We start from the raw sequence: 22,909 nt of genomic DNA on the forward strand, positions 1-22,909 counted from the left end.
ATGGGTGCTGGAAATCAAACTGGGTCATCTACAAGAGCAAATGTGGTTAAGAGCACCCTTAACCACAGCGCTGTCACTCCAGCCCAGGAAGTGGCTTCAAAGGTAACAATAAAATGGTGGATTTTATGTGTGAGGGTCCCATGTCCTTTCCACCCCTGGGACCCCATGTTGACATCTCTAAAATGAATATGTTCTGTACAGTTCAGTTGGCACCATTTGCCTTTCTGGTTCATGAAGCCCTGTCACGCGTCTGCTTAGCTTTGATGAATTACTACAGACCGGGGAGCTAGGGTAGCCCCAAGAGGCGTTCCATCTCTAAGGCATGGCAGAAACAAATACACTAAGAAACAAACCTTTATCGTTTAGAGATACTTGCTAAAGTAGCTGTGGTTGCTGTGGTATGCAGGGTCTTCTTTAAAAACGGTCTGCAATGAGGACGGTGGGAGGTGGGTGATAAACGTGGGTTGAGGTCGCCCGTGTGTTGACTATTGATGGGAGACAGCCAGTGGAAGCTTCTGATCCTCTCTGCCTTTTGTCTGAAAAGCTGCAACGTAAAATAAAATGGAAACAGTGCCAGAGATAAGATAAGCGCCCTTGTCTTTGCTTTGTGAAGCGCCCCCACTTTGCTTTGAGGGGCTAGGTTCTAGTCAGGTTTCTAACCACTTGGCTTGGTTTGGTTTTTCTGAGTCAGGGTCTCTGTAACCCAGGCCGGTGAAGATGACCTCAAACTTCTGATGTGCTTTTCTTTCCGTCCCAAGATGATCAGCATGCATAGACCTCCTGGTTTATGTGGTACTGGGGTCAAACCCGGGGGTTTGAGTGTTTTAGACAAGTGCCCCACCCCTAAACTTTATGGTGAATGTCACCTCTGCAGAGGGCCCACCACCTCACTAATTCTGCGGTCACTCCCGTCCTGCTCCTCCATGCTTCTTGTCCCCTCCCCCTCCTGACTTTCTCTGTTACATGGGTCATTTTTGTCAGGATTGGTTTGCTTGCCTGATTACTGAATGGAAGCTCCGTGGACAAAGGCCCTTGCCTGTTTGGTGCCTGGCAGGCAATCAGGAAATACTTGGTGACTGACTGAGGCGGGTCACTGGAGCATTGCTAGTCAGTGGGTAGCTGTGAGGAGTACTCCTCTGTGTAGCTCTGTGTCTCCATCCTGTCACCCACCTGTCTCTTGAGGCCTTCCTTCTCTTGGAGGCCAGGCAACGGTAGCTTGCCTGCTCTTCGATGCTTATCTTCTCCTGGTCTAGCCAGCTCATCTCGTGGCGTGGTCCCAGTGTCTAAAATCTGGTGGCTCTGACATCATGCCGTCTTACCATCAGCACTTCCTGCTGACAATTTCTAGGCATTGTCCCATAGTGAGTGTCACACTGAGGTGGTTCTGAGGACAGATTGCTGTAGCAACCTTCAGTGCACAGCGACACAAACTCCAGAGCAAGCATTGACTCTCAGAAGCCTTAGCCACAGCCCCACCCCTAGGGTTAGATGGACTCAAGTTCACCCTCAGAAGCTGTCCCCTAATACTGAAGCCACATGTCTAGTTATGTGCTTGGCTTCCCACCTTTGTGAGGTGTAGTGACTTCTGGATGCTGGGGAAGGTGGGCACAGTCCCCGGGTGACAGGAATCGTGTGACCTGCACCTATTGAAATGGAGGAGACCTGGTGCTAGAGGAGCTCTGTGTGGCTGCCAGCTCTCCAGGACAGACATTTTTCCTTCCTAGAGGAGATCAGGGCTGAGCTGCTTTTGGAGAGCATGGGGTGGGGCGGGGGTTTCCAAGAAGAGAAGGGAGGAGGAAGCAGGGACTGCCAGGAGGAGGGGGCAGTCTGAGCCAAGCCCGGGATTAGAATGGGGTGGACAGATAGGACAGCCAAGACCTGAGTGGGAGACAGTCTCCCTCCCGTGGATTCTGTCTAGTTTGTGTGTCGCCCAAGTCTTGGCATTGCTTTATAGTTTGAAACCAGTATCTTATAAGCAGGCGTTGTCGCGGTTACACCTTTTCTTAAGCATCTTCTGGAGCTCTGCGGGAGATCCTCCAGTGGATTATTTCCCAGGAGAAGCCTAAAGACTTCCCCACCTTCACTCCATCCCCGGTGCATACCCTCTGGCTCTTCTGTTGTTGAAGTTGCATTGTGTTTACAGGTGCAGAGAGGTGAAATACGATTATGATAAGCTGCCCAAGACTTCTGTTGTCATAGCATTTTATAATGAAGCCTGGTCCACACTTCTTCGGACAGTTTACAGTGTTCTTGAGACCTCCCCTGACATCCTGCTGGAGGAGGTCATTCTGGTTGATGACTACAGTGACAGAGGTAAGCCCTGGGTCAGAGGCTAGGGTGAAAGGGGGAGGGCAGAGGGGCTGGGTGTGCCCAGTAATAATTTGGGGCATCCTCTAGGGTCAGCTGTTGGCCGGCGGGCGGGGAGCTCGGCCAAGGTAGGGAGGGTCTTGAGGTCACCCTAAGGTATTGAGATTTCAGGAGTCTGGTAGGAGCCATCCAGAGAGCTTCAGAGGGACAGGTGGGTCGCCGAGAAGTCAGTGTGCTCTGGGAGGAATGGGCAGGGTCAGGGGCAAGGCTGGGCAGGGATGGCAATGGGAAGGGGGGGGAGGGGGAGGGGGAGGGGGAGGGCAGAACAGCCTTGGCTTAGCTGCGACTACTGTATCCATGGAGTGACCTTAGCCAGTAGATCTTGGTGACTGGCTAAAGTAGGGACTTAATGAGGAGAAGTGTCACGAATGCAGCAACAGAGATCATTGTAATTTAAAGCCGTGTTACCATCCTGGGCCATCATGCACTCTGCAGCTGCTCCCTGTGGGCTGTGTTCCGGGCTGTCTGACTGCAGGACAGAGAGTGTGCTCAGACCTACACGTGTTGGGCTGTTCTTGCAGACGTTCTGAATTACAGAGATTCACCGGGGTGACGGGAGTTTGGTGTAATAAATAAGTCAAGATGGTGTCTGGGTTTGTCCCCTTCTCACACATGTCTTCCCTCTGGGGGATTCTGCAGCTCCAGTCTGCCTGGCCTGGCCTAGCACCTCACACCCCACTCATTCTGGTTTGCCGGCCAAGTTAAAAGGATCCTACCTTCTTCCATCAGGCAGAACATCAGACAACAGCCACACCCAGCTGCAAGGAAACTAGAAATTACAGTCTTTATTTTGGTGACTGTGAGCTCAGGTAGAGTCCCCGGCAGGGAGGAGACTGAGGAACAAGCAATTGTATCCTTGCAAGTCAGGCTGGAGTTTGGTGCTGAGCGCAGCCTGGGGCCCCTGAACTCCAGGTTAAGGATCTCTAAGTCTGAGGCAAGCTCCACCATGGTCTGGCCACACCGTTGTGGTACCTTGGGAAGTCACTCTTATTCTCTGAGCTGCAGGTTCTTACCTGAGAATGGATTGACCCATACCTCTGTCAGAGAATTACATGGAAAAATAAATGAGGTCACGGACAGCCTGCTCATATGTCACACGGAGGGCTTGGATCCCGTGCCTACCCAGGGGCTCCATAGCTTTGAACTCTGGCCTTAACGAGTTCAGTCTCTATGAAGGGAGTAATAACAATTCTGACGATGTAGGGTTGCTCACTGTGAGCGTTACATGAGATGTGTGTTAGTGCCTGGAAAATACTTAAGCCTCGTTAAATGATAACTTCTGCTTGTATGAAATGGTGTCAGATTTGTAAACTTAGCTCTTGTCTGCTATACCGACACCAATTACCAACCATATGGACCAACATCAACATCAGAACCAAAAAGCAAATATCAGATTGCTTATATGATCTGTTTGGAATTAGTTCCTGAGAGACAGAAGAAGTGCAGCATTGAGCCCCACTGCCCTGCCCATCGCGGCCCAGAGAGAGCAAGGGAGGAGCCCGAGGCCTGGGATGCTCCTGGCTGCTCCACTTGCTTTCTCATTGCTTAGCAGAAGTGATGTGTGGGGGTAGAGGGCAGGAGGCGGGGGTTGGCTCCTCAGCCCAGGAGGCTGCTCAGGCCCGCCCAACGTTCTGGCAAACCCACCCAAGCACGGCAGCCACACCTGCGTCTCAGTGTGCACACACCACACTGTGGTTAACTGGCATGGCGTGGCTTGCAGAGTCACTTCTGCTGTCAGCTCACAGGCAGTCATTTAGAGCTTAAAAAGAAAACCGGTGAGAAATGTTTTATATGTGTGGAGCACATTTAGAGAAATATTTTCATTAATTCTGAAGTGACATAGAACAGTCTCTGATGGGTAAGAACTTTGGGTGGCGAGAGAAGCGCTCTTTCTTCCCTTTTCTTTGGCCCAAGTGGGTTCCCACGACCCTCCCCTGACCCTCTAGGGTGTGACTCCTTGCCCTGGAATCAGGAGATCCTGAGGCTAGCTGTGACCTGTCATTGTCATGTATAACCCCTTCTGCAGACCGAGAGCTGCACATCCCCTGACAAGCTGTGCTAGCTGCTACCCTATAGAAAGCTGATTCCAAATGAAGAAAATGTCTACTACCATAATTACTGTTTTAATAAAAGTTATGTCTCAGGCAGCTTTCTGTCACTATAATAATACCCGATGCAGTCCACTCAGAGGGAGAAGAGGTTTCTTTGGTTTATAGTTTGGTTAGTTCAGTTTCTCAGCTTCCTCATGTAATAGTGGAAGGCACTGGTGGGAAGTTATACCTCCCGGCCTGGGGCTGGGTGCAGAGGGGTGCCGCACTCTCACCACCGCAGACCCAGGGCCTCCCTCCTCATAGGCCCCGCCTCCTAAGGCTTCCACAAGCTCCCAGCAGCACCATCTGGATGAGGAAACTTTAATCACAGTGCATCCACAGAGGCAAGGGACCTTATTCAACCGCTTTCAGTTTTAAATGTGCGCAAGTTGACCTCGGAAGGACTTTTAAATAAAGGTTTAATCTGCGGCTGGGGAGTGGGCTCAGTGGCTAATGGCAGTCACTTGCTGTTCTACCAGAGGACCTGGGTTTGGTTCCCAGCACCTATCCGATGGCTCACGATAGTCTGTCCCTACAGTTCTAGGGGATCTGACACCCTGTCTTAGCCTCTGCAGGCACCAAACATGCAAATGATGCATGAATATACAGGTAGGATAAATATTCATGCACATAACATTAAAAATCCATACTCTGAGTATATGTATGTGCATCATGTGTACTTGGTGCCCTTAGAGGCCAGAAGGGAGTGTTGGATCCCCTGGAATTGGAGTTATAGACAGTTTTGAGCACTGATGTGGGTACTGGGAACCCAGATCTGGTCCTCAAGAAGGGAGGACCTCATATTTTTAACAACTGAGCCCTCTCTGCAGTCCCTTATGAAATACATTTTAGCATCACTTTCCTTGAGACATATTCGGGCACTCATAACACTCGAGCACATGATTGAGTGTATCTGCTGACAGGTCCCCTCCAGCCTGACCTCAGTTCTGGGTCCTAAGTGACAAAGAAAAGGAGACTTCTATACTTGCCATTCGAGGGGATCAGGGTGACACGGAATGTTGGGGGCTGAGATGCGTGCTCTGCCAGGGATGTGGGGCAATGACCGCTGTTCTGTTTGTGTCCACAGATCACCTGAAGGAGCCCTTGGCCAACGAGCTGTCAAAGCTGCCCAAGGTGCGCCTGATCCGTGCTAGCAGGAGAGAGGGCCTGGTGCGGGCCCGGCTCCTGGGAGCCTCAGCAGCCAGGGGCAAAGTGCTGACCTTCCTAGACTGTCACTGTGAATGTCACGAGGGGTGGCTGGAGCCTCTGCTGCAGAGGTTTGTGAGACACACACGGGGGCGGGGTGGGGGTAGGAGTGCTTGGGTGGAAGCGGGGACAGACTCACCGTGGCTGCTGGGGGGGGGGGTTGTCAGCCCGCGTCTGATACCCTTCAGCTGGGTCTCTCTGATGGTACAATGGTAAATGAAGTGGAGTGGGAAAGTACTTTGATATGGCAGCTTGTGTGTGTGTATGGGGTGGGGACAGACGGGGCCGCTACAGTGCCAGCTTCTTACAGCAGACCATTGGAGTGTCATCAACCCCAGGCTTACAAAGTTGTTGTTGACTAACACTTCATGGCGATGTGCATTTGGACGCGTGCTTCAAGCATGGCTCACATAGCTGTGGATACTGGAGTTACTCAGCATTCATTAAGTACAACACTTGGGGTCCTTGAAACTGAGACCCTAAAAGAGGTAGGTAGGGTGTGTAGGTAGGGTGTGTGTGTGTGTGTGCGCGCGTGTGCGTGTGCGTGTGTGTGTGTGTGTGTGTGTGTGTGTGTTTACAAGTATTTGTATATAGTACTAGAAGTTGGACTAGCTTTAGGTATGCAAGGTATATCCCTAGAACCCGCAAATATAAAAAAATAAATAATTTTTATAAATATCAGAACTAAAAATGCAAGTTTACCCGAGCATAAAGAACTTAGCCTGTGTTATTTTCACTTTATGCTGCTTTACTTTAAGTATACTTTTTAGTAATCACACACACACACACACACACACACACACACACACACACACCTTCCCCTGTCACCCCCAGCCTCTTACCTGGCTGTCTACACTGTGGGCCTGGCTGTGTTTCTCTGTGTCTCACTCTCCCAGTTTTCCCAGTTGTCTACTGTAGAAGGCAGGAGTTGGCTAGCAAGCCAGGAGTTTCTCTAGTGGAGCTCTGTCCAGGGTCCCCACAGTAGGCAGATAAAGGTCAAGGTGTCATTAGTGACAGCCTTGGGCTTTCTCTAGGACTGGGCTAGAGGCTGAGGTTGGGACCTATAGTCTGCTATCTGGGATCTGGCCAGCGGGCTCCTTGTCTCTCACCCGCAATGTGCAGGCAGATGGCTACCCTTGGGCCAGTGTGAAGTCTGAGGACGCCACCCTTGCTCCTGAGCTGGTGAGCTAACAGAATCTCAGGATGGCAGAATCTTAGCACACCAGGAGTTCCTCGTGTTGCTCCCTGTGAACAAGGCCACTCCCGGCGAGGAGAAGCTCTCCACCCTGCAGGCACACTTGCATCTGATGCTCAGGGTTTCTCTGAGCTTCTGCTTGTGTCCAAAGCTCACTGGGACTTTGGCACACACTGGAATGAGACCCATAAGGCTGCAAACTGCAGACTGTGCCTGGCAGTCTTAGCTGTATCATGGCCCTTCTTTCCTCCAGGGGCCTCTGGGAATAGGCCCCTGGGTTGTCATGTCAAAGACTGTTCGTGGTGAGCTGCAGGCAGAGGATGCTGAGAATCAGTGCTGTGCAAATGGAGAGTTCAGCTCTTAATTCTGGAAACTTCCCCATGAATACATCTTCTACCCTCCAAGGCAGAGTCCTGTATCAGTGTGGCATTTCCTTGGGTTCCCCTTTCTCTGAAGTTGGGCTCTCTGTGCTTCCTGCCAGCTAAATGGCAAATCATGAGTTCCTGTGGGACTTGGGCCTTGCCAAAGGCCAATAGCCTAGCAGGTCTGTCCTTGGTCTGCCCTGCCTTTCTAACAAACAGTCCCTCAGTTTGTTTGAAGAGGTGGGTGTTGACCGGGCCCACCTCAGTCTGACATCTGCTGTCTCTCTGACTTTCTTTTGTCGGTCTAGGGCAGGAATAGCCCCAGTCTGCCTCTCCGTTTCATTTGTCCTCTATGCTGTGACTCTTAGATTGGAAGGTCTTACATTTGAGATAGCCTTCTTCCCTGCTGTAACCCAAAGAAACGAGCCCCCAAGGGGAAGTTCCCTTTCAGTCCATTTTTTCTCACGTGGTGACAAAGGTAATGCCGTCACTGAGGAGCGTGCTGATGGACAGTTGGGTTTGGATAGTGTTTGTGGGTAGCAAAGCCAACATATACACCAGCCGATGTGCACAAACACAAGTTATAACGTTTCATTTCACTGCATACTTCTCAGTAACAGAAAAAGAAAGGCGGTGGTTCCCGGTTCCCGGTCACTGAGCTTACAAACATGCCCTCAGGAGTTCTCATGTCCATCTTGTTATCATAAAGGCAATAGATTTTGAGACATCAGGTGACTTGTCTGATACAGTATAGCAAATTAAGAGCAGTGTTCAAATCCTTAGCAACGAGAGTCTAGCCAGACCTCAGGCTTCCTCCTCCTCCTTCTCTTCTTCTTCTTCTTCTTCTTCTTCTTCTTCTTCTTCTTCTTCTTCTTCTTCTTCTTCTTCTTCTTCTTCTTCTTCTTCTTCTTCTTCTTCTCCTTCTCCTTCTCCTCCTCCTCCTCCTCCTCCTCCTCCTCCTTCTCCTTCTCCTTCTCCTTCTCCTTCTCCTTCTCCTTCTCCTTCTCCTTCTCCTTCTCCTTCTCCTTCTCCTTCTCCTTCTCCTTCTCCTTCTCCTTCTCCTTCTCCTTCTCCTTCTCCTTCTCCTCCTCCTCCTCCTCCTCCTCCTCCTTCTCCTCCTCCTCCTCCTCCTCCTCCTCCTCCTCCTCCTCCTCCTCCTCCCCTCCTCCTCCTCCTCCTCCTCCTCCTCCTTCTCCTCCTCCTCCTCCTCCTCCTCCTCTTCTCCTCCTCCTCCTCCTCCTCCTTCTCCTCCTCCTCCTCCTTCTTCCTTTTCCTCTTCTTCTTCCTCTTCCTCCTTCCCCCTCCTCCTCCTCCTCCTCCTTTTTTGTAGTTGTCCTGGGATTCATCATGCATCATGTAGACCAGGCTGGCTTCATACGCTCAAAGAACTATCTTGTCTTCCTAGTGCTGAGATTAAAGGCATTTACTACCATGCCTGGTACATCTTCTGTTCTTAAGATAACTTTTTTTAAATTAAAAAAATTGATTACATCACATTTAGAGAATGCTAGAGTGAGCGTGCACGGGCACGTCACACTGCGTGTGTGGCAGTCAGAGGACACTTCGGAGGAGTCAGTCTCTCTTCCCACTGTGTGGGTCCCAGGGATTGAACTTGGGTCATCAGTCTTAGCTACAGGCTCCTTTATCCACTGAGCCATCTTGGCGGCCAGAGATAATTGTTTCTTGATGTTAAGGTCTTTTATTGTAATGGAACCTCTTGCACTCTGAGAAATTGAGTGTGTGCTTTGTTTTAAAAATCACCTTTTAAAGATATTCACACACCTTGACTCTTTGAAAGGGATCCAGATTTAGCCAGAATGTCCACGGACAGGATTAGAGAAGATGGAATTGTGGGATGCTCCTGCCTCAGCTCCTCTCCACCTTCTCACCGTGCTCCATGGTGGCTTCCAACATGATCCAGAATGGGGGAGGCGGGTCTTCTCCCCCAGGAATGGTTCTTTTCTGCTGGAAGAGGGACAGTTCCTTCCAGAACTCCTGTTGCCCCCACCTGCGGCCTGGAGCAGGCAGATGAGATGCGTGCCCTGGGTGTTTGCAGGATCCACGAGAAGGAGTCGGCCGTGGTGTGCCCCGTCATCGACGTGATTGACTGGAACACCTTTGAGTACCTGGGCAACTCAGGCGAGCCCCAGATTGGAGGCTTTGACTGGCGGCTGGTGTTCACATGGCACGTGGTTCCCCAGCGGGAGCGGCAGTTGATGCGGTCTCCTATCGATGTCATCAGGTCAGGCCTTCCTGGCTGCTCGTCTCAGAGCCTGTCCTCAGGGAGGGAGGGATAGCTGTCCACTTCTGTTCTCTACCTCGGTGCTTCCCCGGAGCATTTATCTTACCAAATATCTTTGCTACAGGCGTTATATTGGTATGTTTCAGCTAATTAATTAACAATTTTAACAGGGGGAAGCATGCATGAGCTAAAGTTTGTGTTTTCCCCTGATTGAACTGCAGGTTGAATTCTAAGCAAGCATCACACTTGCTGGGGGAGTACTGGCTCCCCAGCCTCCGATCTCTAAAGTTCCACAAGTACCCCAGAGCTCCTCCTGCTCAGGGGTCATGCTCATGTCAGGGGGTGGAGGCGGGACCCCATTCCCTTCTTCTGCTTACTTCTTTTTTTTTTTTAATTTTTATATGATTTTTTTATTTACATTTCAAATGATTTCCTCTTTTCTGGCCCCCCCTCCCTGAAAGTCCCATAAGCCCTCTTCCCTCCCCCTGTTCTCCCATCCACCCCTTCCCACTTCCCTGTTCTGGTATTGCCCTATACTGCTGCACTGAGTCTTTCCAGAACCAGGCCACTCCGTTCTTCTTGTACCTCATTTGATGTGTGGATTAGGTTTTGGGTATTCCAATTTTCTAGGCTAATATCCACTTATTAGTGAGTGCATACCATGATTGATCTTTTGAGACTGGGTTACCTCACTTAGTATGATGTTCTCCTTCTTCCCACGGACCTCGCCTCCTCAGGAAGCTTGGATCTTCCCTCCCCTCCCTCACAGGGCTCTGGGTGGCCTTTGTTGCTGTGTGTCACACACAGAGGACTTGGCTGCTCAGCTCCCTCTGAACTTCAAGGCGAAGACTGTGTGTGTGGGGTGTGGGCCTCCAGGCTCTGCCAGGTCAAGGCACAGAGCGTGAGCTCAGGTGTGCATGTGGATGGATGAAAACATGTAAGGCGCTCAGCCTCACGGGACAGAGGCTCTGGGGGCGGCGGGATGGGGGCTGGGATGGTAGTTCAGCCGTTCACCAAGGCTTTGTGCCTCTTCCATTGAAATATAGGTACTGCTTTTTTTCTAGATCTCCAACTATGGCCGGGGGACTGTTTGCTGTGAGTAAGAGATATTTTGACTATCTGGGGTCTTACGATACAGGAATGGAAGTCTGGGGAGGAGAAAACCTCGAATTCTCCTTTAGGGTGAGTAGTCTTTGGTTTGGACTCATTCTGGGTTCTAATTTCTCATTCTCTCTGTCTCTCTCTGTCTCTCTGTCTATCTCTCTGTCTTCTCTCTCTCTCTCTCTCTCTCTCTCTCTCTCTCTCTCTCTCTCTCTCTCTCACACACACACACACACACACACACACACACATCTCCCCCTCCTCCCTCTGTCGTTCCTCCCTCTTCAGCATTGGAGGTCTATTCAGTTACCCTGTAAGACAGTGACAAGCACATCTTACTGACATGCTTGATGTCTTAGCTATTGGGGATGTACTTTTACATTTATGTCAGACTTCGGCTGGAAACGGTACAGCAAGTCTTCTAGTCTCTCTCTCGCTCTGAAGATGGGAGGAACTGAGGCGAGGCGTGAGAATATGACTTGTGCGTTCTCACTCAGTATTTAGGGCAAAGCCGGAACTGGAGTACCAGAGCCGGGAGTCCTGGGCCCGCCTCCTGGAGCTGCTTTCTGACCAGCGGCTTAGGAGGTGGCCTTGGTGTGTAGCACAGCTGATAACTGTGGGGAGCTGTCTTTTAAAAAGACATGTTCACAGGTTCTTCGCTGTATGAAGTCAGACGTAATCGATTCTGTCTGCAGTCCAGAACTTGCCCTCTGCCGCAGGCCTGGCTGTTGCCCTGGGGGCCCCTCCTCAAAGCCTTAGCGTCTCAGTGATTTCCTTGTCATCACAATCTTACATGTTTAAGGATCAGAACTTGGATTTTTAGCAATGTTTTGTCCGTTGTCCTCTCTTCTTGAAAACAGTTTAGTGAGAAGAATTTGGCCTCCTCCCTCGCCCACAGCATTCACACCCTGTGTTATGAACACGAGATGCTAGGCTCCTTTAGAACGCCTTTGGGAAAATGAGGCCCCAAGTGACCTGAGTTTTGGGTGTAAATGCTAACAGTTCTTCTGCCTCTTCCCTAGGTGTCAGGATACTCTGCCTCTTCTAGAAGCTTCCTCTCTACCTTTCAAACCTCTCTTGTTCCTTGCTGCTTTCTTCTCTCCTGTGGCATCAGGTAATGAAGGGATGTCTGACCCGCTGAGACAGTGCCCACCCCAGTCAAGTGCATGAGCTGTGTTGTCTGGGCCTGGGTCTCTTAGCTCCTGTGTCTGTCTTAGCTGCCTTCCCACTCTCCGCCTTTGTGCCAGGTGCATGCTGGTAAGCGCCTCCAGGCCTGTGGAGGGCGAGCGCCTCGGAGGGTGCCACCTCCCGCCTGCACTCCCCGTAGACCAGCGGCCATTCCTTCCTCACTGTGTGGCCTCTCCTCTCCTCCTCCATTGCAGATCTGGCAGTGCGGTGGCACTCTGGAAACACACCCTTGCTCCCACGTGGGCCACGTCTTCCCTAAGCAAGCTCCCTATTCACGCAGCAAGGCCCTGGCCAACAGTGTTCGAGCTGCAGAAGTGTGGATGGATGAATTTAAAGAACTCTACTACCACCGCAATCCCCAGGCCCGCCTGGTGAGTCTCGCCCAACTTGTGCACCATCAGCCTCATGGGAACCAAGCCCCAGAGTCTGGCTCCCCCAGGGGGCAAGCTTGGTCTTTCTGATACAGCATGGGAAAACCTTCCGTTCATGGATATGCGTACCCAGTCAGTTCTCGCTATCTGCAGAGCCATGTTTTATAAAGCCACTGCAAATATGAATTTGTGATTTTCATACCATTGCTTCTAGCAATATTAGGTTCCTGTGAGGCTCAGACACAATAGTTTTGCCAGCCAATTGGGACTGTTAAATGAATCAGGACATACATTCATGTATTCTGTTTGAGGACTATTTATTTATTTATTTATTTATTTATTTATTTATTGTTGGTCCATCAATTGGCCAAAGGCACTGTAACCTGTGTCTAAACAGCTCTTACCTGTACAGGTATTTTCTCTGTAGGTCACTTTCTTACATTTAGGAATGCAAAAAGCACTGGCTGGCGGTCACTTTAGATGGCTGTGTCTTAGGGTTTACTGCTGTGAACAGACACCATGACCCAGGTGACTCTTATAAAGGACATTTAATTGGGGTTGGCTTACAGGTTCAGAGGTTCAGTCCAGTATCATCAAGGCAGGAACATGGCAGTGTCCAGGCAGGCATGGTGCTGGAGGAGGAGAGAATTCTACTTCTTGTTCCAAAGGCAGCTAGGAGAAGACTGACTTCCAGGAATCTAGGAGGAAGGTTCCAAAGCCCACCGGCACAGTGACACACTTCCTTCAACAAGACCATGCCTACTCCAACAAAGCCACCCCTCCAAATAGTGCCACTCCCTGGGCCAAGCAAATCCAAACCACCACAGCTGGTAAGATCAGAAACATGGTGTGAAATACAAGGCCCCAGTGGAGTGTGGAAAAGACACATTTACAGTGTGAGTGCAAGTCAGGAAGGCAGGGCATGGCCTTGTGAGACCTTCCTGGGAGCCTGTGTGTTGAATAACTTAGAAGTATTGTTTGAGGATGTCCATGACACTGCGGCTCAACATGGAGGCAGATTTGCAAGTACAGAGCTAGACAACGGCCAGGCCTGACTGTGCCGGCACATCCAGTCTGGGTTGTGTAGTGTCATCTGCTGGCACTGGGCCAGGGGTCTTGGTTTCCCTCTTTGTAACCAGCTTGGTTGCGTCCACGTGCTCAAGGTGGAAGTTAAGCACTGTTTGTCGTCTGAAGTTCCTGCTCAAAGCACACCTGCTTCTTAGGTCTCTTGTGCCCTTTCAGAGGCTTCCTCCTGCCCTCCCTGCAATGGCTTGCAAGTCTGCAGCCTTAACCTTCAGTAGCTACATCCCCGAATCCATGGAATCCAGACACACGTCAAGCTGAGCCCATATTCCATGTGGTGAATGAGGCCCTATGAGAGCAAGCTAACTTCTCGCCTCAGGGCCACAGCTCGGGGGCTGCTTATGCCTCAGAGCCTCATTCTGTCCCTGCCTTAGGGACCTATGGATCTGTCCCACCCCAGCTCCCGCCACAAGGCTTTGGGCCCACGGCCTCTATGCCAGCACTCTCTGTATGTCAGAAGCCAGCTCTGTACACCTAAGGGCTACTTGCTGACACAGGAGGTCCTCAAGACATCTGCCCTGGCCCTTGATGGAAAACTCTGCCAAGGCCTTCCTAGTAGCCCTGCAGGGTAGCTACCAAAGTCCCATCTTATAGATTTGAAGCCTGATACACAGGAGGGAGGGGAGGCCAGGGAGGAGGAGGAGGTGAGGAGACTGAGAAGCTGACGGAGCCCGCCTAAGGCTTGGCAGCTCAGGGAGGTGGCGGCAGGCCTGGGGCCTGCGTGCCAGGGTGCTTTCTCAGATCGGCTGAACCCAGGAGCCAACAGCCTGATCTGCTGCACAACCCTATGTCTTAGGGGCTCATCTGCCTTGGTTTCTTCTGTCTTGTCTAGAGCAACAGACTAAAATACCTGCTCCTCACGGCCATCCAACCTGGAACACTGGGTTGCTATTCTCAAGAGCACGCCCTTCCCCAGAACAAGTCAGCCTGTGTTGACTGCACCTGAATGCTCAAAGCTTGTTGGCTTTGTTTGTGGGCTTTGGTCAAAGCTGAGGCACAATGACTCGTTAAAGAAAGGACTTGTGGGGCCCGTGAGGTGGCTCACAGGGGGACTTGCCACCAAGTTGGAAGACCTGAGTTCAATCCTGAGGATCCACGTGGTAGAAGGAATAAACCAACCTCCCAACTTGTCCGGTTTCCATGTCTGCCATAGCATGTGCACACATGCTGATGCAAAACAAATGAAACATTAGTAGAGAAAAGTACAGTAGAGAAAAGTACTGGGGAATGTTGTAGATGTTATTTAATCCCGACCCAGGGTTTCTACCCTGCCTTGTCAGTTCCTGGAAAAAAGACACAACTTATTTACAGTAAGCCTCAAATAGCACAAGTGCCGGGCAGATATCTCCCCTCTATGCTATTAGAATCTACTTTCCCGTCAATAACCCCAAGTTATCACATACTAAGTTTCATGTGGGCTACTCTTAGCTCTAGTTGCCCAGGCCTTAGGGCCTACTTTCTTGACTCCTGACCATGTCTTCTTCCTTTTTTACCTTTTTCTCTTCAGACCCCAGGCCCAGGAATCTTAAACCCCACCTCTGTCTCTTCTGCCCAGCTACTGGCTGCCGGCATCTTATTTACCAATCAGAAAGAATTTGGAGTCAAGATCACATAGGGTCTATGCGTGGGTGGATTCCAGGTTTGGGGGCCACACACTTGACATTGCAATAGAAGCGACACCCAGATATTTACATATGTCCTTTCCTTGCCTCCCTCCCCGGTCCTCAGCAGGAGAGCACATTAGAGCAAGAGCAGTCATGGCTCAGCCGTTGTTCTTGGGTGGACATTTGCTGTGCTGCCTGGTGGCAGGCTTTGTTTTCCTTACTCAAAAGCTCGGGGGTGGGGTGGGGTAGGGTGGGGGTGGGTCAGCTTACCCGTGAAGTCAAACTTCCAGAAGCTTGCTCACCGCAGCTTTGAACTCATATTAATGAGTTAAATGTTCAGCATACGTTTGTATTTCACTATATTGTACATGCAAGTCACTCATGATGATACCTAGGACACTTGCCTGTGTTTGAGAGTGAATATTCATGTATCAGTAGTAAGAAGGGTACAGTCTAAGTCACAACGCTCCTCTGGTTAGAGAATGGCCTGTGGTCACAGAGTCCGCAAGGGTGCACAGGTCCAGGATGCTGACACGGGGGCTCCTAGGCTCTGTCTGCAGATGCCTTGTCTCCTAAGCCCATAGCTCTGCCAGGGTGACAGTCTCTTCTGCTTATTACCTATGATGTGACTGTTCCCACTCTAATGCGTTATTCTTTTGAAGATTGACAAGTGACCCTCCAAAAGGGCAGTCAGTATCCAGTCACTTGAAATTTCTATCCCCCTGTTCTTCCTTTTAAAAATAAATCCCATTTGATTTGTTTTATGTGACTGTGTGAACATGCCAATGGTGCACATATGGAGGACAGGGGACAATTTGAATATTCTGTGCCCAGCACCCAGCTCAGTAAAAGAGTGTGGATTGTCCATTAGCTAGTGACTTCATCGAGGACAGGTGTGGATAGGCAGCCTGTAGGGACTCAGCATTCTGTTGTTTTCTCAGGAACCCTTTGGGGACGTGACAGAGAGGAAGAAGCTTCGGGCCAAGCTCCAGTGTAAAGACTTCAAGTGGTTCCTGGATACAGTGTACCCGGAACTGCACGTGCCGGAGGACAGGCCTGGCTTCTTTGGGATGGTAAGCGGTGGGTCATGGTGGAATGACTGTTGCCTTGGGCCTGAACAACAATCCTGGGGAGGAAAATCCCAATTTGTGAGCCCCTCAGACCTCCCCACTTCTCACCGTCTGGCCAGATCATGTACTGATGGTCCTTCCTCTCCCCTTGGGCATCCGAGCCCTGGGTCCACAATGTCAGGACTGGAAGGCACCTGGAAATTGTCAAGGGTGAGCTTCTGTTGTTGTTTAATTAACTGGGATGCCATGGTGCATGTGGAGATCAGAGAGCAGGTCCAGGAGTGGCTTCTCTTCTGTCATTGTGTGGGACCCGGGGATCAAGCTCCGCATTAGACCTGTGTGGACGTGCTTGCGCCCCTGCCCCCAGCATCTCATCAGTTAATTATGGGGATGGGCATATGTGGTGCTTCTCTATAGTTTTCCCTAGTATTTTCAGATTACTTTTAGTCTTAATGGCCTGACCAGTTAATGATTTGCAGCTCTTAGAAACAACAAAAGCAATAGTAGTGGCAGAAGACTCACTTCTGCTGGGCAGTGGTGGCACAGGCCTTTAATTCCATTACTTGGGAGGCAGAAGCAGGCGGATTTCTGAGTTCAAGGGTAGCCTAGTCTACAGAGTGAGTTCCAGGATGGCCAGGGCTACACAGAGAAACCCTGTCTCAAAAAAAAAAAAAAAAAAAAAAAAACAAATCAACGAACACACTCCCTTCCACACACACACACAGAAGCCAACTAAGACCAGAGTCTTGCTTTTGCTAGGAGATGCACCATCTCTCTGTTGCCCATCTGAGACGCTGCTGTCCCAGTTTGGATAACTGTGAAGCCAGGGTTTAGTGTTAAATTCTGTTTTCTAGATGAAAGCGGTCAAATGTACACAGGGAATGGTGTAATGACTCCTGTGTCTGTGATTCTAGAATAGTCAGGATTCTCTTCCTCTTGTTTCCTCTCCTCTGTCCTACCTTGGTGCTTCCGGCTCTTGATGTCCTGTGATTTCCTTCTGTGCCTCAAGTGTGCACAGCCCACCACATAACCACTAAGCTCGCCACGTGACCACGAAGCCTTGCTCCTGTCCACTCTGCCATTCTGGGCACCCCGGCCCTCCATTTCTCAGGTTGCTCTGTGGGGATCCACACACCATGTCAGGCTGTCACATCTTGCTTTGGAAGGCTTCTTTAGCCTGAGTCACACCTGCACACTTTCTCTCCCATGACTGCCTTTAACCATGCTGAGGAAAAAAAAAAGCCCAGCTTGGTTGTGTGTGAACTGTTTCCCTCGTGACACTGTCTGTAAGCTGCACCTCTGTCCTCCGTATTTCTTAACCATGGAAGTGAGCCCTCGCCTGAGCTGTGTGAGCCAGTGCAGCCGTAAAGGCTGTGACCAGGGTGCAAGTTTTTAGGCCAGATTTGGTGTCTTAAAGTGGGGCCAGGTCCCATCTGTTTTTAGCATAGGAAAACATTATAGTGACTTGAAAGCTGGACAAACAAACGGACGGGGCTCCTCTCTCTGGGGCGGTCCTCATGTGTTCTCCCCACCAAGCCTTGTGTGGAGTTCCTTTGCTGTGTGGAGATCTAGACTGAGATGCCACCTCTGTGTCTTGTTTAGCTCCAGAACAGAGGACTAAGAGGGTACTGCCTTGACTATAACCCTCCCAATGAAAACCATGTGGAAGGCCACCAGGTCCTTCTGTACCTCTGCCACGGGTTGGGCCAGAACCAGGTAAGTGTGTCCTTGATAGGGAGAGGCAAGCTTTGGTGTTCTTCTTCTAAAAATTTTGTATTATATATACTTATTTGCCTGCATATGTGTGTGCTTGTGTACTTGTGTGTGTGTGTGTGTGTGTGTGTGTGAGAGAGAGAGAGAGAGAGAGAGAGAGAGAGAGAGAGAGAGAGAGAGAGAGAGAGAGAGAGAACAGCAGGATTCCTCTCCTCCCACCATGTGGAGCCTTTACCAGCTGACCCATCTCACCAGCCCTCTGTGCATGGCTATGACTCAGTGACACAGCGCTAGCCTAGCATGTGGGACTCACAGTGTCTGTTATTTTGGATTTGGCATGACAGAAAAAATCCAGTAGGCCTTATCCGGGTTCAAATAAGAGGCCAGCTTAGTGCCCCGAGATACCTGGAGCCCTACCACAGGGTCACGGCAGCTGTGGGGTCGGGTGGGGTAGGAGGGGTGATGCTCAAAAACACCCTCACTTATTTTCCCTAGAGAAGTGGTTCTTAACCTTCCTAATGCAGTGACAGTTACTCGTGTTGTGGTGACCTCTAACCATAACATTGCTATCATTGCTACTTTATAACTGATTTTGCTACTGTGGTGTGAATGTCTGATATGCAGGTTGAGAAACTGAAGCCCTAGAAAATAATCTGGTGCAGGGCGTCTTCCTCCACGTCACATGGTAATCTGACACATGTTGGTCACACTGTTGTTAGTTTTTCGAGTATACATCCCGGAATGAAATACGGTATAACACCCGCCAGCCTGAGGCCTGCATAGCTGTGGAGGAAGGGAAGGACCTCCTTGTCATGGATCTCTGCAGAGATACCGTCCCGGAGAACCAGGAGTTCATCCTACAGGAGGTCAGTGAACGCAGCTTCCAGAGCCATCGCCCAGGCCTGTGTGACTGTGCGCGGAAGCCACGTGTACTCTCTAGCCTGGTCCCAGTGGGTCTCAGACACTGGAAACTTCACTTTGGCGCTGGGAGATGACTGTAGAGTCAGAGTCTGTGGCTTCAGGTGACTGTGGGGCTTTCTTCTCTTTCAGTCATTTACATCATGAGCTGCCGTGGGTTGTAATGGAAAGTAGAACTGCCACTAATGTGTGGCGGTGAGATGGGTTATAAGAGTGTTGTACGTGGCCCCAGGGCCCGAACACGACGTTAGACCCGAGCATAAACCACCCTGCATCATTTTGCCCTGGCTCTGAAACAGGCTTGTTAATAGCAGCCTTGCTCTGCTCTAATAAGAACTTAGAGATTCCCAGGACTTCCTGTGGAAGCTGTGAGGCCCTATAGACTCGTGACTGCTTGGGATGTAACCAAGGAGGCACCCTGGGATGGAGCTGGCTTCCCAGATACTATTGTATACTCATTTGGGAGCAGTCTGAGATCCCATTCAAAGTTGAAATATATTTTCCTGTAGAGAACTATAATAATAAGAGCAGTGGAGTTTGCAGGCTCCCTGGGAGAGCCAGCCCTGTGGTGCCATCTGTGTGGCAGAAGAAAGTAAGAGCTGGGCATGGTAGCACACTCCTATAATCCCAACATGCAGGAGGCTGAGGCAGGAGGATTGTGAGTTCCAGGGCAGCAAGACCTGTCTTAAAAGAAAATAAAATAGTTTAGGAAAAATAATCCACACACTCCACAGTCTGTCACCCTCTTCCTTTTGCATTTTTCTTCTAGCCCCCAGAGAACGATAGAACAGTCTGAAAACAAGATTGTCCACATGCCGCATCAAGAATTCCGTTGTAGGGCTGGAGGCATGGCTTGGTGGATAAAGCTCTTGGCATATAGGCATGAGGACAGGGATTCAGATTTCCAACACCCCCATAAAGACCTGACAGGTCGCTTGGGAGGCAGTGCTTAGGAAACAGAGGGATTCTCAGGACAAGCTGGCCAGCTAAATTGATGAGACTGAGAGTCAGAAAAGACCCTGTCTCAAGCAAAGAAGGTGGAGGTGATGCCACATCATCTTCCGGTCTCTACATACATATACATGTATGTGTACAGGCATATGTGTGTGAACGTGCATACTCCCCCCTACAAAGATTTTACCTTAAAATTAAATGATCCCTTTGGAGAAGTGAGCTTGTGTAGAATGCCAGATAGAGAGATGCTGTAGTGGGTCCCTTATTTTTAGCATCCTCAGGAGGAAATTTGGAGGGCCATGGAAGGGTCAGGGTTAACAGCATCTAGCTGTTTGCAAGGCCGTGCCCTCAGAACTAGGAGGCTATGTAGTCTCGCTGTTGGCTGCTAGCCCCTGGTTAAGGTCCTTACACCACAGAGGAGAGAGGGGCAAGGTAATACAGCAAAGAGAGGCTCCCCATGCCCACAGCACGTGTTGGGGACACAAGCGGGGCTGTTAAAGATTGCCACACTCTGGGGTGTGAGACTGGGACCAGAGACCCCACTGGCTCTCACCCAGGCTGATAACAGGTGACCTAGGGACTCAGGTCCCTCACCTGGATGTCCCGCCACCTGTGCTAGCCAGGAGTATGGCTAGGTCATGTGACTCTGTTAAACTGCTCAAGAGAAGGAAGTCACAAGGTTGGAGTTCGGTGATGAAGAGACCTGAGGGAGGTATAAATAAAGGATCTTGGCTGTGCCTTCACTGAAGGAGAAAGGGGAGATGAGCTCCAGGTTCTCTCCCGTCCTCTTGAGTAGCCAGCAGGTGGCGCTGTTTTGCATTGCTGACTTTTTTTTCCCCATCTTTTTTTTTTTTTCATCTTTTTTTTTCTATATATTCTTTATTTACATTTAAAGTGAGTTTCCCTTTCCTGGATTCCCCCCACCTCCCACACCCCCGCTGAAAGTCCCATAAGCCCTCTTCCCTCCCCGTTTCCCAATCCACCCCTTCCCACTTCCCTGTCCTGGTATTTCCTGGCACTGCTGCATCAAGCCTTTTCAGGACCAGGGGCCACTCCTTCCTTCTTCTTGGGCATCATTTGATATGTGCATTGTGTCTTGGGTATTCCAAGCTTCTAGGATAATATCCATTTATCAGTGAGTGCATACCATGAATGTTCTTTTGAGACTGGGTTACCTCACTTAGGATGATGTTCTTCAGTTCCATCCATTTGTCTAAGACATTTCTGAAATGCTAAAATTCACTCCCTGGGGTCTTCAAAATCTGCCTTAAGGGGATGGTGACTTTTCTGAGGAGTCACTAAAATTGTCTTGAGCATATAATGTCTGTTTTCATTTGTAGGATGGCACTTTAGTTCACAAGCAGAGCATGAAATGTGTGGAGGCCACAGAGAAGGAGCATAGCAAGGGCTTTGCGCCGTACCTGCGGGACTGTACCAACTCAGAGAAGCAGAGATGGTTCTTCAGGGAACGCATGTCATAGCGCATGCGCATGTCACAGTGCATCGCCTTGCCACGGAAGGCGCCCACCGCGGCTGGCTGTGCACCGCGGGCCCAATGAGACGGACGACATACACGGTTGTTATTTGTGAATGTGTTGGATTTCACAAGAATGTGAATGAGCTTTGTACAGATTTTGAAAACTTTAAAAATGTCTCCCGGTATCCTGTTATCTGAGGGCAGTCCTAAGATGTTGCCTTTGGTTTTGAGAAAGTTTAATGAGAATATTTTCCTATCAAGATGTGCATTCTACAATGGTGCCTTTTATTCTCAATAGCAACAAAAGGTAAATATTTTATTTTGGTACTTACAAAGCTTCCTGGGTGTTTGTAGTATACTTTACACAAACTGTAATACCTCAAATGTCGAATTAGAGTTCTCTCAGGGGGTGAGATGGACACTAGAAATACTGTTTTGATTTCATTAGGTGTGAGTGGGGTGTGGTAGTCTAGATTTATACAATAAAGAGTGCTTATTGCTTATGTGATGATGCCACAGTCAGAACTGTATCGTAATGTTTATACTGACCGAAATAGGCTAACAAATCTGAAAGCTCAAAGAAGCTATAAGGTTTGCCAAGGTCCTACAAACTTGAGAGTATATTTCCAGCAAGAAATGCAATGTTCTACATGAAACATCCTATGGAACTTTTTTCCTTAAATAGTATTTGATTATTTAATAATATTATTTATAATAATATCTGATTATTGAGAGTTTTCGAGGAAGCAGTTTGCTGTGGACATTTCTGGATAATTCAATGTCTGAGTGACTCTAGATCAGCTCCAAGAGCTCACCAACTTGGTAAAGCTAATAAGAACAATTAAAACTAGCAACAGTGAACTGCGGGTGTGAATCTGTGGCGGGTGTGAGTCGGTGGCAGGTGTGAGTCTGTGGCGGGTGTGAGTCTGTGGCTGGAGCGCCCGCCTAGCGTTCATGAAGCCCTGGGTTTATCCCTAGCACCACATTTTTTTAAAAAAATCAACTTGGCAGCACACCCCTAATCCCTGCACTTGGGAGGTGGAGGCAGGAGGATCAGAAGTTTAGGGTTATCACTGGCTACACAGAGAGTTTGAAGTTAGCCTGGACTACATGAGAGCCTGTCTCAAGAAAACATCTCTCAGAAGGTGGACTGCAGATCTTGTTTTTGTCCTGGCCAATGGCGAAAACCCAAGTGTGATTGATTAAAAGCATCAGAGTATGTCTGTAGCTCTTCTCTCAGACACTGTATCCTGAGGGTACCTTTCCAGAGTGATGCCAACAGCTCCTCAGAAACAGGTCTGCTTTGCCTGCATGCCGCCTCTGTACTCTAGATCCCTTGAGTGAGATGGAGACCAGGAAACTGAGTTTGCAGGGTAGGGGCAGGCAAGGCTTAGCCTGGTTTGGGGTGTGTGGGAGGGGCTCTGAGATGCTGCCTTTGAAATCGCCCCTACACCTTTTTTTATGTGTATGTAGCATGTGTATACATATGTTTACATATCTGAGGCACATGTGTGTAGAGGTCAGAGTTTAAGGTGTCTTCCTTGGTCACTCTCTGCAGACCTCCGTGTCTGCCAGGCTTTTCTGTGGATACTGGGGGATCCATCCTACAGTCCCCACTCTTAGAAGGCAAGCACCTTACCCACTGAGCCTTCCTATCCCTATCCCACCACCTATCCCACCCCTTCAGATCCTCATAAAAACCCTGTATAAAATGGACAGAACAGTGAGTGTCCGCTGGTGTTTCTTTAGAAGCAAGTACAAAGTAATGCAGATGTTCTCTCTTTGCGGAGTAGGCAGCTCTTCAGTAGGTGGGAGCGTGGAGTGGGGTGGGGTGGCTTCTGCACAGCTCAGCGCTCATGCTGAGGGTTAGGCAGCTCTTCAGTATGGGAGTGTGGGGTGGGGTGGCTTCTGCAAGGCTGAGGCAGAATGGGTCTGGCTTTCCCCTTGACCTACTGGGAAGATTTGTGG

The 22,909-nt window shown here is 49.8% G+C and overlaps 1 protein-coding gene across 1 annotated transcript in view; it reads left to right on the plus strand.

Moving 5' to 3' along the window:
• Window positions 1–21,466, plus strand: part of Galnt12 (polypeptide N-acetylgalactosaminyltransferase 12) — a 29,112-nt gene extending 7,646 nt beyond the window's left edge. The window contains exons 2-10 of the mRNA XM_052176460.1: window positions 2,144–2,313; window positions 5,545–5,734; window positions 9,277–9,462; window positions 10,527–10,644; window positions 11,946–12,122; window positions 15,751–15,882; window positions 17,482–17,595; window positions 18,312–18,458; window positions 20,805–21,466. Coding sequence (XP_052032420.1) covers window positions 2,144–2,313; window positions 5,545–5,734; window positions 9,277–9,462; window positions 10,527–10,644; window positions 11,946–12,122; window positions 15,751–15,882; window positions 17,482–17,595; window positions 18,312–18,458; window positions 20,805–20,945 — 1,375 coding nt within the window. The 3' untranslated portion in view covers window positions 20,946–21,466. The remainder of the gene's footprint in view (window positions 1–2,143; window positions 2,314–5,544; window positions 5,735–9,276; window positions 9,463–10,526; window positions 10,645–11,945; window positions 12,123–15,750; window positions 15,883–17,481; window positions 17,596–18,311; window positions 18,459–20,804) is intronic.
• Window positions 21,467–22,909: the final 1,443 nt, after the last annotated feature.

Source organism: Apodemus sylvaticus, chromosome 3 (genome assembly GCF_947179515.1).
Source record: "Apodemus sylvaticus chromosome 3, mApoSyl1.1, whole genome shotgun sequence".
Classification (NCBI taxonomy): Eukaryota; Metazoa; Chordata; class Mammalia; order Rodentia; family Muridae; genus Apodemus; species Apodemus sylvaticus.